General features: G+C 42.7%; 1 protein-coding gene across 2 annotated transcripts in view; it reads right to left on the reverse strand.

Moving 5' to 3' along the window:
• Positions 1–6,774: 6,774 nt before the first annotated feature.
• HSD11B1 (hydroxysteroid 11-beta dehydrogenase 1) overlaps positions 6,775–17,563 on the reverse strand; it is a gene marked incomplete at its 3' end in the record, with an annotated part of 36,299 nt that continues 25,510 nt past the window's right edge. The window contains exons 5-6 of one of the 2 annotated variants that reach the window (XM_080698576.1): positions 8,178–8,321; positions 6,775–6,992 (exon numbers count right to left, since the gene is read on the reverse strand). In XM_080698576.1, the coding sequence (XP_080554702.1) occupies positions 6,775–6,992; positions 8,178–8,321 (362 nt within the window). The remainder of the gene's footprint in view (positions 6,993–8,177; positions 8,322–17,563) is intronic. The other variant, XM_080698577.1, reaches the window with a different exon arrangement.

A 17,563-nucleotide genomic window follows, 5' to 3' on the forward strand; every position in this document is an offset into this window, starting at 1 on the left:
GGAAAAATGCTTAACATATTCCAGGAATAGGTAGGAGGCTGATGTGGCTGGAGAGAGGAGGGGAGGATAGTAGCAGATGGGGTCTAAGAGAAAATGAGGAACTATATCATGTAGGATTTGTAGATTTCTGTAAGAACTTTGGTCTTTTATCTTTTTTTTTTTTTTTTCAGTACTGGGAATGGAACTGGGCATTCTACTTCTGAGCTACATTCCAAGCCCAATTTTTTAGTCTTTTTATTTTTTTTTTAATTTTTTAATTTTTTTGGTGGTACTGGGGTTCCTGGAAGCCCTCCTTCCTCCGGGCTACACTCCCAGACCTATTTTATATTTTTGAAACAGGGTCTCTTACGCCAGCACGGCTGGCTTCGAACCTGCGCGATCCTCCTGTCTCCGCCTCCCAAGCGCGGGGATTACAAGCGTGCGCCACCACGCCCGGCAAGTCTTTTTATTTTTGAAACAGGGTCTCACTGAATTGTGAAGGGCCTCGCTAAGTAGCTGAGGCTGTCTGCAGACTGCAGTCCTCCGGTTTCAGCCTCCTGAATACTGGGATTACAAGTGTGCGCCACCACAGCCAGCCTTTTGTCTGTATTTCTACTCCTATCTTGGAAACCTTTGCCCACATTTAATTAATGTTTAAATTAGATCACATATTTGTATCAGGATTCCTAGAAGTGAAATTCCAGGTCAAGGGGTGACTTGCCTTTGTTGATAGCCTGAGGTTATTAATACTGCCGTATTCATTTCCTGGGAATACAGAACACCACAAACTGGCTGGCTTAAAACAGTAGAAATGTCTTAACTCACCATCCCAGAGGCTTGATCAAAATCAAGTTGTTGGCAGGGCCACAGTTCCTGTGACATCTGTAGAGGAGGGTCCTTCCTTGCCTCATCTTACCTGCTGATGGAGGTGTACAATCCTTGACATTTTTTTCCTGCAGCTGTGCCACTGGAATCTGCCTCTGTCACCACGCAGCCTGTGGTGTGGTTTTGCTTTTACAGGGCCGCCTTCTTGTAAGGACACATGTCATATTGCCCAGAATGACCTCATCTTGAGACAGGGACCAATCTGGGTTGGGCCTGGATGAGCTTTCTGCCATGGACCCATCGCTTACCTCAGCTCCTATCTTCAAGAGCTAAAGAATTCAGTTTAGCCTGTGATCCCAGTACTTGGGAGACGGAGATGGGAGGGTTGTAGGGTTGAGGCCAGCCTCAGAAACTTAGTGAGACCTTCAGCAACTTAGGGAAACCTTGTTCAAAACTAAAAAATAAAAAAGGCTATAAATGCAGCCAGGTGTGGTGGCGCATGCTTGTAATCCCAGCATCCGGAAGGCTGAGACTTGAGGATCACCATTTGCGGACAGCCTCAGCTACTTAATGAGGCCCTTTGCAACTCAGTAAGACCCTGTTTCAAAATAAAGAATAAAAAAATAGGGCAAGGGGTATAGCTCGGAGGTCGAATGCCTCTGGGTTCCATCCCCAGACCTGCAAAAAAAGAAAAAGGCTACAAATATAGCTTGAGGGTAGAATGTCCCTGGGTTCAATCTCTAATACTGTTAAAAAAAAAAAGAAAGAAAGAAAAGAAAATTCAACCCAGGAGATTCAGGAGTCAGAGTACAGTGTTTAATAGAAGGAAAAAGGAAAAGGCAGTGGGGCTTCTGAACGGGGAGAGGGGTCCCCAAAAGGTAGCTGCACCCTGGGGCTCATGCTGGGCCTTGGTTGTAGCTGTTGCCAAGGAGGTGCCTCTGTTGCTGCTACTCTCGCTGCTGCTCCCCTCTGCAGCTGCAAGTGTTGCTGCTGGTGGTATAGTGCTGCTGCAGCTGCAGGTAGAGCCCGAGGGCTGCAAGTGTTCTGCTCTTTTTTTGTGTGTGTGTTGTACTGGGGTTCTTGGAAGCCCTTCTACCTCCGGGCTACACTACCAGACCTATTTTATACTTTTTATTTGGAAACAGTGTCTCTTAAGCGATCCTCCTGTCTCCGCCTCCCAAGTGCGGGGATTACCATGCCCGGCTTGCTGGCCTTATAGCACTGCAAGTGTTGCTATTCTATTGCTGCCACCTCTCCTCTCTGGTTCTTCCTCCCCTCTTCTTTGCTGCTCTCTGGGTTCTCCCTACCCTCCTCTTTTCCTGAGCCTCTCCACTGCTCTGCTTGAGGCTAGTTTATATAACTGGTAACTCTTCTGATTGGTCCTTAGGTCTAGCCCCTGAATGGTTCTTAGAATGGGTCCTGACTGGTCTATTTTCAGACCCTCTCTGGTCAGACCTGAGCAGAAGTCAGGGAGTACTGCCAGTGTCAGATCTTTCCCTGGCTCACTATCCTTTATTAATCTTATTTTTTTTTTCTTGTTTGTGGTATTGGAGTTGAGCCGAGGGACATTCTACCTCTGAGCTACACCCCCAGTTCTATTTTATTATTATTTTTTTAAATTATAAAACTTGGTCTCACTAAGTTGTGCAGGGCCTCACTAAATCTATGGGGCTAGCGGCAAACCTGTGATCTTCCTATTTCAGCCTACCAAGTACTGGGATTACAGGTGTGTGCCACCATACTCAGCTCAATCTTGACCTAACTTATTACATCTGCAATGATCTACCACATAAAGTCACATTATAAGATATTAGGGATGAGGACTTCAGCATATCTTTGGGGGCATACAATTTATTTATTTATTTATTTTGGTGGTACCAGGGTTCCTGGAAACCCTTCTACCTCTGGGCTACACTCCCAGACCTATTTTATACTTTTTATTTGGAAACAGGGTCACTTAAGCCAGCGAGGCTGGCTTCGAACCTGCACGATCCTCCTGTCTTCGCCTTTCAAGCGCGGGGATTACAAGTGTGTGCCACCACGCCTGGCTTGGGGATACAATTTATAAGTCATAACACTACCGCTTTAAGAATCAAAAGTTTTTTCCTCCCAGAAGTGACATTCCTAACTGTGAAATGCCTTTTGCTAGTTAGCCTTCCAGTCCCTCACCCACCCCTGCCCACTCCATATGCCTTGGAGGTTCTTCTGTATGAGTACATATAAGTCAACTTGATCCCTTGTTGTTAGGACATAGTGATTTCATAATACTGATGTCTTCTGATTTAAACATTTTCTTGTGGTTAGGCATTAAGGTTGTATTCATTTTTTTTTTTGCTACTACAGATGTAATATTTGTTGAAATTTCTTTTTTCCTAGTAGGTAATATAATAATTCATTGTGGGAAGATTTTTGTTTAAATAAAGATATTGCTGGGTGGCCTCCAGCTAGAGCTAGTATCAAAACTATGCATGATAAATAAGAGAGAAAAAGGAGAGATTGGACTCTCTGGTACTCTGATTCAGAAAAGCAGGGAAGCTGGGAAGAAGCACTTTGAGAGGGATTTGGTAAGGGGAAAGCTACAGAGTTAAGTGAACACTGAATGAATGTAAACTCAATCTTCTGTATTCCCTTCCCCCAAATACTGGGAAAATGCTGTACTGCCCACTGATGCGTATGGTGATAGCAGAATTACATTTGGAGTTTGCAAAGAGATGCTGAATTTTTTTTATGTTAGCATAGGTGAGAGGTGCATGATGCACGTCTGGATTCCACATGGGATGTGAACATGGACCTTCTTGTACATGTGTCATGAAGTTCATGAGCAAGTGAGTTAAGAAGGACAGGTTCTTTTAAGTAGAACTTGTCCAGTGATAAGGGCTTGATGGTACTCCTGAAATTAGAGCTTGGCTTCAGGGGCTGAAAACCATGTCACTCCAAAGAGATGGGGCAGGCATCCAAGTGGCTGGGGAGCAGGTTAGAAACGGAATGAGAGTTCTTAAGATGACCTCTTGTTTAGGGCTTGTTGAATGCTGTCTTTCTGAAAAGAATAGGAACATCTTGATAAAGCAAAGCTGGATTCAGTCCTTACCCAGGTGAGGGGAAGTCCTACCTTGATAGAGCTGTAGCCTTCTGGAGTCAGGAGGGCAGAGCCATGTTGGTGGGGTACTGGTATCTCATTTAAGGTGGGCCTCAACAAGGTGACTGTGTGAGGGCTGGGTAAGGATTGTGATGCAGAGTTTGAGATTGGTGAACTCGCTGTAGCCAGGGCTTTGAAGTCAGGGTTCCAAAGAGTGTTGAGGAGTATCCTGCATCTGTTGTTATCTACTGAAAAATTGAGGATTTTAAAATAGGAGGGCTTATATTATCTTCAAGGTAAAGAGTTTCTTAGAATAGTAAAGCTGCATTGACAAGGACAATGTAATTTTAATGCCATGTTAGTGGAGATAATAAGCTAAGTGGGTGTGCATGGTTTCAATTCTCAGACCTACTTTTGGAGATCTTTCCCTCTGATTCTGGGGAAGCCTCACTTAGAAGGAGGTTTCACCTTTCTCCAAGCCAATTCTAACTCAACTTTAATATTGCCTTTATCCTTCATGAAAGGAATTACTGTGCTCTCCCTCCTCACTGAGAAGGGGAAGCTTCATTTCTAAGAGAGACCAAGTGACATTACTCTGATTGATGAGAAATGGAGACAGCATTTCACTAGTGCTTGTGCCTACCAGTTTGTGTTTTGGTATGCTATCTAGTCAGAAGCCAGACTTCATGGTTTGGGTTTGTTTTCCTCACATACAAGTGCAATCAGGTCTCTCCCGCTGCTTTGTTCGGATCACAGCCTGGAAAGGACCTCTTTCTAAGAGAGGTCTAGCCATATTCACATTTTCAGATCTGCCTTCTTATCTGCGTGGCTGGTAGTCTCAATAGACTCTATTCCACTACCCAGGCATTGAGAGTGAAAGGCAGGAAAGGGGAAATTTCCCCCTGCATCCATGTCTCAACATCACTTAGCTGGGAAGCTTTATGTTTTGGAGTGTTGAGCTCATGCTGGACACACACACACACACACACACTCCATCTATCCCTCCGGAATACTGTCCATTCCTTTCCACCCTGCTTGGAGAATCTGACCTGTGTGATCTATACCCCTGTTCAGCTAATGGAAAACACCAGCTAGAGATCAGAGAGGGGGAAAGGAATGGCTGGGGTATTTATTCCATCCAGTTCCCTTCTTCATGGTCCTGGGTGGGAAGACTTGCATCCCCTAACCAAATTTCACAGCTTCTATCATGTGTCAGTCTCCAAACAAGCCTCTCTCTATCCTGGGTTCTGGTAATGGTTCTCTCCTCTTGTCTGTGTAGGCCTGTTGGTGGAAAGAGATTTAACTAGCCCTGAGAGTCTACACTGTTGTGGTTTCTCTTTGCTTTGTTCACAGGAAAAGAGTTTCTTTTGTTTTTTATTTGTTTGTTTTCTTTTTTTTTTTTAACTAAAATCACCCAACATGAAGGTGCTATCTCTTGCCTTTTGGGTTTTGACTAATAAGTGGCTTTGCTGAGTTGTCAATGTAGCTGATAATTTGTTGCCCATTTGGACAATCAGGTGATAACCAAAAGTGTTTGATAAATACCTGTAATATGAATAAATGAATGATTAAATGAGTGAGTGGTGAGATTTAAACTCCAATCCCTCCTCTCCAAATTTCTAATATATAATTGAACATTCCCATGTAATATAGATGCTTAGCTGGGTGTGGTGGTGCACATCGATAATCCTAGTACTTGGGAGGTAAAGTTCAGGATCAAGATCAGCCTCAGCAACTTAGTGAGGCTTTATTTCAAAATAAAAAATAAAGGTGACTCTGCTGACCGCATGACTCTGCTGCTTGATTATCAGTCCCTTCCTCCACAGTCGGCAGACCTCACCTGAAGGTGCTGGTTGATTAAAGAGGCTTTAATAACTTGGCTGGTGTTTGCCTCCTTCGTGACCTGCAACTCAATTTCAACTTTAAATCTGGTGCCAAAACCCTCCCAACCCGAGAGGACTTTTTGTTTCTTTTTTTTTTTACCCCTCCCTGAACCCCAGTGACTCCCCTTGGGAGCCCTCCTCTTTAATCCCAGGAACCTGGACTCTCCAACTCTTAATTGGACCAACCACTTCCGCTTTCAAGCAAGGTAAGTTTCTTCCCTTCCTCTTGTCAGTGGGTCTGGCTTTCTGCCTTCCAGCTTCTTGCCTCCAGCTTCTCTGTATTGAAACACGTAGCCACCTCAGACTTGCCCCTCAGACGACCAGGTTGTTTTCTGGTCTTCAGAAAGGAGTGAGACATCTCTCCCAACCTCTTGACTCCCGTTTCTGAACGTTGATCAGGATAATTGGGGACACCAGTTTCCTGTTCTTCATTTTCGCCCACAAACCAGACACGGGAAGCCAGAATTCCAAAACAATGGGTCACCGTGGCCCAAAAACGGAACTCTGGATTTTAATACCCTGACCGATCTCAGCAACTTTTGTAAGCGGTCTGGTAAATGGTCAGAAGTCTTTTATGTCCAGGTTTTGGAGGGATGGGAGTGGTTTTAAAGGTACCATACTGAATAAACTCAAATTATAACTACTAGATTTGAATTTATAAAGTTTATGTGACCTTTATTATAATTTACATTGTATTAAGCATGGTAATATTATTGTATAGAAAAGGCAAATTTGGTTTAAGTACCTTGTAATTATACTTATGGTTACTATTGAGTTCACAAATACAGGATGCAAAGAGGTTTATAACGTTTATTGTAATGTTTATTGAAATTTCCACTGTGTGAGTGTTAGAGAAACTTTTTCCAAGTGTGAGATGTAGCCTGTGACTTGCGTGTCTCTGGGGACACTTTAGTTATCCCTCTGGAAAGATGCTTTCATGGATAAAGCTTGCAGAGATGTTGTGCAAAACAGTTCCAAGATCCCTTACCAAGCCCATCCATAAGAGAGTTCTTAGTTGTTTATAAATTTGTCAAAATTATAGTTCCTCATGGTGAGAAATTCCAAGATCCTCCTCCCTGGATTTCCTAACAGGAAATAGGTCAAGAGTGATTTGTCATAGAACATTTGATCTTGACGCAGAGCTGTGCCTTTGATGATCTCCAGGGCACACTCCTCCTTTGGAGCTCCTTCTGCCTCCAGTATCCCAGAAATTGCCTCCTTGGCTGTGTCTGTAGAATGATGAGGGAAGAATGGGGTTATGCCAGACTAGCAGACACTGTATGATAGAAGATCTGCAGACACCTGCCTCCCTTTCTTTTTTCTCTTTGTTTTTTTCACTTGGTTCCACTGCCTGTCTCTCTTATTCTGTAATCACTACTAAATTAACCTTTAAATACAATATTCTTAGAATACCTCATTGTGCGTTTTAGGTAAACTTTTATTTGGACTTAGAGAAAAGTTGTAAAAAAATTGTTCCCTTATATACCTTACCCTGTTTTTTCTAATTGTCACAGTACACATAGTCATTGTGCAATGGCCAAGAACCAGTAATATAAAATTAACTAAGTTACAGAACTAATTTTTCACTAAAGTCCATTTTATATTCTGGGATTATACTGATGCTTGCACCTAGTAGTAATTTCTTTTTCTTTTTTCTCCATCTGTGACAATTCTTCAGTCTTTTCTTGTCTCTCATGATTTTGACATTTTGAACAGTACAGATCAGTTGTTTTGAGGACCTCAGTTTGGGTTTGTTTCTTGATTTCTTTTTTTTACAACTGGGGTAATACTATGCATTGTGGGCAAGAATACTACAAAAATGGTGGTGGGTCCATCTCAGTGCATCACAACAAAAGGTTTATGATATTAATATCTGATTGCAATTGATATTATTAAAATACATTTGTATTTGATGAGTCTCATACAGAAATTAAGATGGCTGTGGTGGTATATGCCTATAATTCCAGCTATTTGGGAGGCTGAGGCAGGAGAATCACAAGTTCAAGGCCAGCACAGGCAACTTAGCCAGACTCTGTTTCATAATCAAAGAGAAAGTGGTGAGGATGTAGCTCAGTGGTAGAGCACTTGTCTAGCATGCAGAAGACCCTGGGTTTCATCCCCAGTTTTTTAAAAAAGAGTAATGGCTGCTGAGAGTTCATGAGAATATACAACTTTCAGAGAAAGAGAAAGTGATGGATGTGTTGTCACCCGGCAAAAGTGGTGGTCAGAATGGAAAGGAGGGTCAAAGAGTGGTTGAAGATTCCACCAGTGACAGAAGGGCTTCATTAAATGAGAGGGCTCTGTGCTTCTCTCAGTTTCTGCTTCTTAATGCATTACTCATGTGCCAGGGAGTACAGTAGCCTCCCTGCCCACAGTGGTAAGGCTGGCCAGTGATTCCAATGTCTTAGCCTTACCTGTGTTTATGAGGCCGAGGATGCACAGAGTGATTGACACGTTGACATTGGTCACGGAATATTCTTTCCTAATGGAAGAGAAGAACCCATCCAGAGCAAACTTGCTTGCAGAATAGGAAGCAATCAGAGGATTAGCTATTTTCCCTAAGTGATAGATTAAAGGTAGGCATTAACAAGGTAGTCAGTTTTAGCTTCAAATACAGCAGATTTGCAATAGGCTTTGTAACCTCTGTGGGGTCTTCTTACTTCTTTGAGTCTTAATTTCTCACTATTCTCTAAATTACCTGAATTTCTATTTTGAATTTCTGCAGGGAAAAACATTAAGTTATTAAAGGTATGGGATGTAGGGTGGGCTGTAAGACAGACTTCATGAAGAGGGATTTATTAGTTTTCTAGTAAAAGTGGTAAATTATCGTGGCTGCAAAAAAGCCATGCAACCCCACAGTTACTATATCCTCTACTGCAGACCCAATGGAGCTGAGAATCCAAAGGGTTGACAAGAGCTCTCTGCTTGGCCTGTCACTGATAATGGAAAGGATATATTTTACTTTCTTATGCAAAGACAATAAAACCCTTGACTTTGATTTGTATTTATTTATTTTATATTATTTTATTTATTTATTTTGCAGTACTGGGGATGGAACCCAGAGGCATTCTACCTCCAAGCTACACTCCCAGACCTATTTTTTATTCTTTATTTTGAAACTGTGTCTCATTGAGTTGCATAGGGTCTAAGTAGCTGAGGCTGTCTGTGAACCATGATCCTCCTGTCTCAGCCTCCCAGATGCTGGGATAACAAGCATGCGCCACCATGCCTGCCTTGACTTTGACTTGTATATATACCCTTCCTGTCTTTAAAAAATTTTCATTAGAGCCGGGCATGGTGGCACACGCTTGTAATCCCAGCATTCGGGAGGCTGAGACCAGAGGATCACGGTTCGTGGACAGCCTCAGCTATTAGAACAAATGCTTTAAAAACCTTGTTTGCCAGGCATGGTGGCACATGCTTGAAATCCCAGTATTTGGGAGGCTGAGACAGGAAGTTACAGGTTCTAGGAAGCCTCAGCAAGTAGTGAGACTGTCATCAACCTACTGAGACCCTATTTCTAAAAATAAAAAAAAAAACTTTGTTTGTTGATTCTATAATCTGGGTCATTTTGCCATTGATTTGCATTTATCAACTCCTTCCTTACTATGAGTCACATTTCCTATTCATGTATATGCTGTAATTTTGTTTTGTATCCTAGAGGTCATGAATGATAAATTGTAGACTCTGGATTCTGTCATATTCCTCCAAAGAGCATAGAATTTTTCATTTAAGGTAATAATTAACTTGGACAGAACTCTGTGTCTCCTATAACAGGCACCTGCTGACAGTTATCTGTACTTTAATTTGGCTGCACTGCCTATGAAGAATTGAAAGAACAAGTAGTTAGATTTGGGTAGTGATAAGATAAAAAATTCAGTGCTTCCCCATTATAGCTCTCTCCTTTCTAGGGTTTCCCTCTTTCCAGCTGCTATCATAACCCCAACCTCTCCTTTGGCTCTCAAGCTAGTAAGAAATTTCTGTTCCAGATATGGCACTAATTGAGGATGCTCTTAGGTATAAAACTAAACATTGGAAAACTTGTTAGATACAGTGGTCCACTTCTTTATTTTATTTTTTGGTGGTACTAGGGGTGGAACCCAGAGGCTTTCTACCTCCGGGATATACTCCCAGACCTATTTTATATTTTATTTGGAAACAGGGTCTCACTAAGTAGCCGAGGCTGGCTTCAAACCTGTGCGATCCTCCTGTCTCAGCCTCCCAAGGGCAGGGATTACAAGCGTGCCCGGCTTGTGGTCCATTTCATTAAACCCAGCTACTCAGGTGGCTGAGGCAAGAAGATAGAAAGTTAAGAGACCAGCCTGGGTAACTTAGAAAGACTGTCTCAAAATTAAAAAAAATAAAATAAAATATAGAGGGCAGTAGAGTGCCCCTGCATTCAATCCTCAGTATGGCAAAAACAACATTAAAAAACAAACCAAAATGAACTGGGAAACTCACCTAGTGACATTTCTTTATCTCAAGTGTCAACAACTCTCTCGTTTCCATCTGCTTTTAGTAACTTGCCAGTCCTTTGAACGGTTGTTTTTATATTCTGTCAAAGGTTTATAGTTATCTGGGGAACATCAGTCTTTATTTTGTGTGTGTGGTACTGGGTATTGAATCTAGGGGTGTTCTTCCACCAAGCCACATCCAACTCTTACATTTTTAAGTTTTTAATTTTGAAACAAGGGCTCACCTAGTCGCAGAGGCTGGGCTCAAACCTGTGATTCTCTTGTCTCAGTCTCCGAAATACTGGGATTACAGTCTTGCTCCACCATGCCTGGCAGAATATTGATCCTTTAGGTATCACTTTACCATTACTGGAATCAGAACCTCTGTTTTTCAATATAATATAGTTGTATGCCAAATCAACGAAGACAGAATTGTTTATTCAGTAAAGATACTGGAGCCGAGCATGGTGGTACACACTTGTAATTCCCGTACTTAGGAGGCTGAGACAGGAGGATCACAGGTTGGAGATCAGCCTCAGCAACTTAGTAAGACTGTTTCAACAACAACAACAACAACAACAACAACAACAACAACAACAACAACAACAAGGCTGGGGGTGTAGTGCAGAGGTAGAATGCCCCTGGGTTCAATCCCTAGGACATAAATAAATAAATAAATAAATAAATAAATTAGAAAAGTTGCTTAGCTAATTGAAAAATTAAGCTAATTCTTTGTTTTATATATCATATGTCAAAAAGTGCTAGATGGAAAATTGTGGCAAATAGTGTTGCTTATCTGATATTTATTATTTCTTCTTTAATAAAAAAATTACTTCATTCAGGACAGCAGAGCGCTCAGATGAAAATATCATCTTCCCTAGACACCTTTGCTGTACTTGGCTATGTGATAGTCCTGGCCAATTAGAAATCTAACTGATGGGGTTTCCAGGAAAGATACTGATTTGCTGATAAAATAGATGGGTTTAGGAGAGTTGCAGCTTTTTATATTTTGCCCTTTCTTTTTCTTCCTGAATGAACCTCAGATGTGATGCCTAGATTAATACCAGTCATTTTGTGTGAGGAAAAGCTAAATGTCAAGGATAGTAGAACACAAATGTGTAATGAGCTTGGATTATTGATGACCTCATAAGACCACCAAATGGCCCTGAACTTATTGCCTGAAAAAAGGAGCCCTTATTTCTTGAGGCATTATAGATGAGGTTTGGTTATAGCAGAATGCAAATTATTACTGACATAAAAATAATTCAATTAGAAGCTGGGCACAGTAGTACATGTCTGTAATCCCAGTATTCAGGATGCTGAGGCGGGAGGATCACAAGTTCGAGACCAGCCTCAGCAACTTACTAATATCCCTGAACTTACCAAGACCCGGTTTTAAAATAAAGAAATAAAATAAAATAGGGCTGGGAGTGTAGCTTGGAGGAAGAATACCCTTGGGCTCAATCTCTAGTATCAAAATAAAAATTAAATCAGAGGGAAAAAATAGGTGGATATTTGATATATACTTGGTTATAAAAGATCATTCTAATAGAAAAGTAAGAAATATGTAAAGGCACAGAATATTTGATTTTATAAAATGTTAAGCCAGGCATGGTGGCGCACGCTTGTAATCCCTGAGGTTGGGAGGCTGAGACAGGAGGATTGCATAGGTTTGAAGCCAGCCTCCACTGGCTTAAGAGACCCTGTTTCCAAATAAAACAAATAAATAAATAAATAAATAAAATGTTAAACTGTACATTAAAATAATAGCTATAATATCACTATAAAAGTAAAGGGCAAATAAGTAATAAACTAGAAAATCATGTGCAGCATATTAGACAAAAGTGCAATATCCTAAATTCTCAACATATAAAGAGTTTTTACAAATTTAAAAAAAATACAGAGAGCTCCAAGATAGCTGCGGCCAAAAAGGACAGGTATTCCTCTGAGAAACCCTGAACATCAGATTTTGGCTTAATATCTGATTGGGACAATATATAGAGACATTTATAGCCATTACTTCCTAACTAAAACATGAAAAAGAAGAGACGGACCAAGATGGTGGAGAATGCGGCAGCATCAGCAGCCAGTATTCGGGAGAGGTAGATAAAACCAATCCAACCCACCTTGAACTGTTGGAGAAATCTTCCCCCCCAAAAGAGACTGCTCCTGCCCCACGAGCTCAGGAACCCTGGACAACATACTATGTAAGAAAAGTGTTTGGGATACGTCAGATGGAGCCCCACACAGTCAGGTGGGCCTGCGCTGTGCATTCTGGGAGCCAAGAGCGCTCCTGGCCGCTGTACTCCTCTGCACAGCGCTGGGGCTGGGTGTGCTCGGAGCAGCAGAACCCGCTCTCCATGGTGAAGCTGTGGGCCTGCGCTCTTGGCAGGGAGATAAAACACATTGCTACTAAGTACTTGGGCCCCCAACTCCTGCAAAAGACATGTACTATGTTCTTTTGTTAAAAAAATATTGAGGGAGGGGCCAAGATGGCCACGGCTGCCGCTGCAACCACGACAATAGTTGGCAGCATCCAAATAGGACATGTATTCCTCTGAGAAATCTTGGACATCAGATTCTGGTTTAACATCTGATTGGGACAACATATACATTTATAGCCGTGACTTCCTACCTAAAATATAAGAGAGAAGAGATGGACTAAGATGGCAGAGACGGTGGCGGCAACGGACAGTAATCGGGAGAGCTAGATAAATTCAATCCAACCTTCCTTGAACTGTTGGAGAAATCTCCCCCACCCCACCCCCCAAAAAAAAAAAAAAAAAGACTGCTCCTGCCCCACATGCTCAGGGATTCTGGACAACATACTATGGAAGAAAAATGCTTGGGAGGAGGGCCAAGATGGCGGTGGCAGCAAAGGCCAGTATTGGGGAGAGGCAGGTAGATTCATTTTAATCTACCCTGAACTTTTGAGGAAATCTCCCCGAAAGTAGACTGCACCTGCCCCACATGCTCAGGAACATACTATGTAAGAAAAATGTTTGGGGTGCATCAGATGGAGCCCCGCACAGTCAGGTCAGCCTGTGTCATGCATCCCAGGAGCCAAGGGTGCTCCTGGCCGCCATGGTCCTCTGCGCAGCGCTGGGGCTGGGTGTGCTCGGAGCAGCAGAACCCGCTCTCTGTGGCGAAGCTGTGGGCCTCCGCTCTTGGCGGGGAGATAAAACACATTGCTACTAAATATTTGGGCCCCAGATGTTATGGATTTGGAGTATGGTTTGAGGAAACTGTTCCCCGGGAACCCCTGCGAGGGTCCTGGACATACTTTCCCCCAACCCATAACAAAACCCAAAAGGACCGCAAACAAAAGAAAAAACCGTGGATTCTTGTCCTAAGCTAAGAATAAATATGCATAGCTTGGACAGTTGCTGAAGATTTAAAGAAGTTTATTAGAAAGATAGAAATACAGAAAATAGAAATACAGCCCCATGCCAAAATGGCATAGGGGGGTGACCCGAAATGAATACACCAAAGGGCTTACATGTGGACTCGGCCTTTTATACCCATGACCTCCATCTTGTTTGCGTGACTCTGACTAGTGAACCTCCCTGTAAGGTACCTCCCCTTAACCCTGAAAGGTACCTCCCCCAGCAAGGTGTGGCAAGGTGTCTTCTTTCATGAAGCACAAGGTCAAACCCTGCTCCATCCTCCCTAGATCATCATGTAGATCTGTCTTTAGATAAAAGCCTAGTTCTCCTCTCTTAAGATCTGTCTTTAGATAAAGGCCTAGTTCTCCTCTCCTATTGACTGGCTAATTACTTTGAGCTAGGTTAATTTACATTGGAATAGCTGCCTGTTTTAGGCAGAAATCAAGTCCTTTCTTTACCATTTTGACACAACTATTTTGAAATATATCAATTATTTTCTTTTGAAATATATTAATAATCAGAGCTTTCCCAAATCTTCCTAGGCTGTTCCCAATACTGGTACACAAATTCCTGCAAAAGACATGTACTGTTGTTTTTTATTTAAAAAAAAATATTGAAGAGTGAGGAAGATAGCAGCGGCTGCAGTTGTAGCTGCAGTGGCAACCATGGCCGCAGCAGAGATGGTTAGCAGCGGCCGAATAGCATCTGCATCCCCCTGAGAAACCCTGGACAACAGATTTTGATTTAATAGCTGATTGGGACAACACACAGAAACAGTTCTAGTCATTAATTCCTATCTGAAATATAGGAGAGAAAGTGGAAAATGGTGGAATTAGAGGCAAGACTGCAGCGCGGTACCTGCCACTGCAAGAAAAGTGATTTTTGGAGGGATATCCCAGAAGAGATCAGAAAGTAGACTGTTCCTGCCACACAGGCACAGAAATACTTAACAACAACATACTCCAGGAGAGACCAAGAAGGCGGCAGCGGCCAGTATTCAGGAGAGGCAGACAGAACCAACCGAATCCACCTTGAATTTTTGAAAAAATCTCTCCAAAAGTAGACTATTCCTGCCCCACATGCTCAGGAACTCTGAACAACATACTATGTAAGAAAAAGTTTTGTGGAGATGAACCAAAATGGCAGTAGCGGCGGCAGCCAGTATTCAGGAGAGGCAGACAGCTCCAATCCAATCCACCTTGAATTTTTGAAAATATCTCCCCAAAGGTAAACCGCTCTAGCTGCACATATGCAGGAATTTAGACAACACACTATGTAAGAAACATGTCCAGGGCAAGTTGGAGAGGCCCCGCCCAAATTGCTGGGCTGATTCGCTACACTGGGTGTCCCGGGAGACCTCAGCTCATGGCCACTGCGCTCCTCTCACTGCGCAGAGTGTTAGGGTGTGCTTGGAGCAGCAGATTTCACTCTCTATGGTGAGACTGTGAGCTTCTGCTTTTAGTGGGAAGATAAAATCCATTGCTGCTAGAGAATTGGGCTCTCAGCTTCTGCAAATGACATGTGCTGTTTTCTCCTACTAAAATATATGTGGAGGGAAATATGGGAACATCTGTAAACATCATGCCCACAGTGATAGGAACCAGAACCTGCCAGGCGGCGAGCCCGGAGCCTGGCGTGTGGCGAGGTCAGGTCAGAAGCCAGTGGGTCAGGCCCAGAGCCTACTGAGAGGCTAGGCCGGTCAGGAGCCAGTGGGCTTGGCCCGAAGCCTGCCGTGGGGCTGGGCCGGTAAGGAGCCAGAGGGCCGGGCCCTGAGCCTGCTGTGGGGTGAGGCCAAGTCAGGAGCCAGTGGGCCAGGCCTGGAGCTTGCCGTCGGGTGAGGCCGGGTCAGGAACCTGATGTGTGGCAGGCCTGCAACTGGAACTGGGGTCTGCCTCACAGCAAAGGGCCAGCAGATTTCTCCAACTGTGTGGCCAGGAACCAATAGAAGCTGCCACTGCCTCACCTAATCTCTTAGCAGATTTCCAGATCCAAGTGACTTCTATTTAAGAAAAATTTGGTTGTGAGTGGATCATCCTATAAAAGTTACTCACCTTCTGGCTTTCAGGTTTTCAGTAAGTGGGAACAAGTGTGGAGAAATAGAAGCTCTAATACATTGTGGGTGGGATTGCATGTTGGTGCAACCACTTTGGAGAACAGTATGGAAGATCCTCAGAAGAAGGAAAACGAACTTACCGTATGATCCAGCAATACCACCTCTGGGTATCTACCAAAAAGAATGAAAACCAAAATACCAAACTAATGTATGAACAACCATGTTCATAGCTGCACAGTTCATCATTGCCAAACTGTGGGACCAGCCAACATGTCCTTCAACGAATGAGTGGATTTTAAATCTATGGGATATGTACACAATGGAATTTTGCCCAGCAATAGGGAGAACAAAATATGGCATTTACAGTGAAATGTCACAAAAAATAAGAAATCAGATGCTTTTCTTAATGTGCAAAATATTAGGGAGAAATGGGTAACAGGAGAAACTCTAGATGAAGAAGGGCCCCTATAGAGGAGCAATGAAGGTGACATATCTGAGGGGATAAGAGGGAGGATAAGGGAAACTAAACTCTTTAAAGCACATGATGTACTTAAACATATCAAAGTCAATCAGGAAGCCAAGCATGGTTAGGAGGGAGGAGGAGGGAAGGAGTTAGAGATTGGATAGAGAAGCTGATTGGGTGATGTGTCCGCATGTATATCTCCACCAGGTTTTTTTTTTTTTATCCCATTGAGATGTATGAATACAATGCACCAATAAAAAATTATTTTAAAAAACTCTATCTTTCTAGGGGACTACCCTAACATCATCCTCAATCATGAGGTTTGGGTTGAGATAACTCATGGTTAAGTTTCAGAAATGGCTGTGTGGCACAGAATGTTCAACTTGAGCATCCGATACTAGGTAACTACTGGATAGTCCAGAGCAAGGCTTCAGGGCAGTTGATTGCCTCACCAGTCTTTAGTTCTCTTTCTTTATTCTCTAACATAATCCTAGTTGAACTCATGTCTACCTCTTTACCTCTAGAACTTTATCAATATCTCTTCTTCCATTCCTCTTATTGATACAAATAAGTAGAACCCTCAATTTATATAGGGGGTCATACTTATCTAAAGTCTACATTCCATAGTTTTCCTAAGCCACAAGTAGTCATGTGACTAAGGTCTGACCAATGGGGTATAGACTGAAGCATATCAGGTGATTTCTGGAATGTCCTTAAAGGGAGAAGTCGGTCTTTCCCTTCCCACTTCTTTGTTGGTGTCTGAAGGTAGATATGATGGTTGTGACTCCAAAGCAGTCTTGGGCCATGAGACCAAAGTCACGTGTTGAGGATGACAGATCATTGAGATAGAAGGAGGGAGCCAGAGTGACTGCATCTGCCGAATTAGTACACTCTCTTCAGACTTAATTTACCTTTTTTTGTGTATGTGTGTGGTACTGGGATGGAACTCAGAGGCATTCTACTTCCGAGCTACACCCCCAGCCCTATTTTTTATTCCTTATTTTGAAACAGGGTCTCACTGAGTTGCAAAGGGCCTCACTATGTAGTAGCTGAGGCTGTCCGTGAACCATAATCCTCCTGTCTCAGCCTCCCAAATGCTAGGATTACAAGCATGTGCCACCACGCCCGGCTTTGACTTACCTTCTAAATTGCTTAATCCACTTACTTTAACTTTCTGCGGCTGAAAGATAAATTTAATCCTTGTTGATAGTCCCTCTCACTTCTATACACTCCAGGTGCCGAAGGAAATCAGACATTGTCTCTTAGCTTTAGTGGTAAGCTTGTATAATAATGAGATTAAATAAATCTCGTGTTTTTTTACTCATGATTGATCCAAGAATGGGCATGCGACCCATTTGGAGCAATGAGACTTGAGAATTTTGTTTGTCTCAGAAAGTCCTTTTCCCTTCCTACAGTGTTTCTGAGAGTAGAGATCCTCTTTGTC

Source organism: Muscardinus avellanarius, assembly GCF_963383645.1.
Source record: "Muscardinus avellanarius genome assembly, chromosome: 7".
Lineage (NCBI taxonomy): Eukaryota > Metazoa > Chordata > Mammalia > Rodentia > Gliridae > Muscardinus > Muscardinus avellanarius.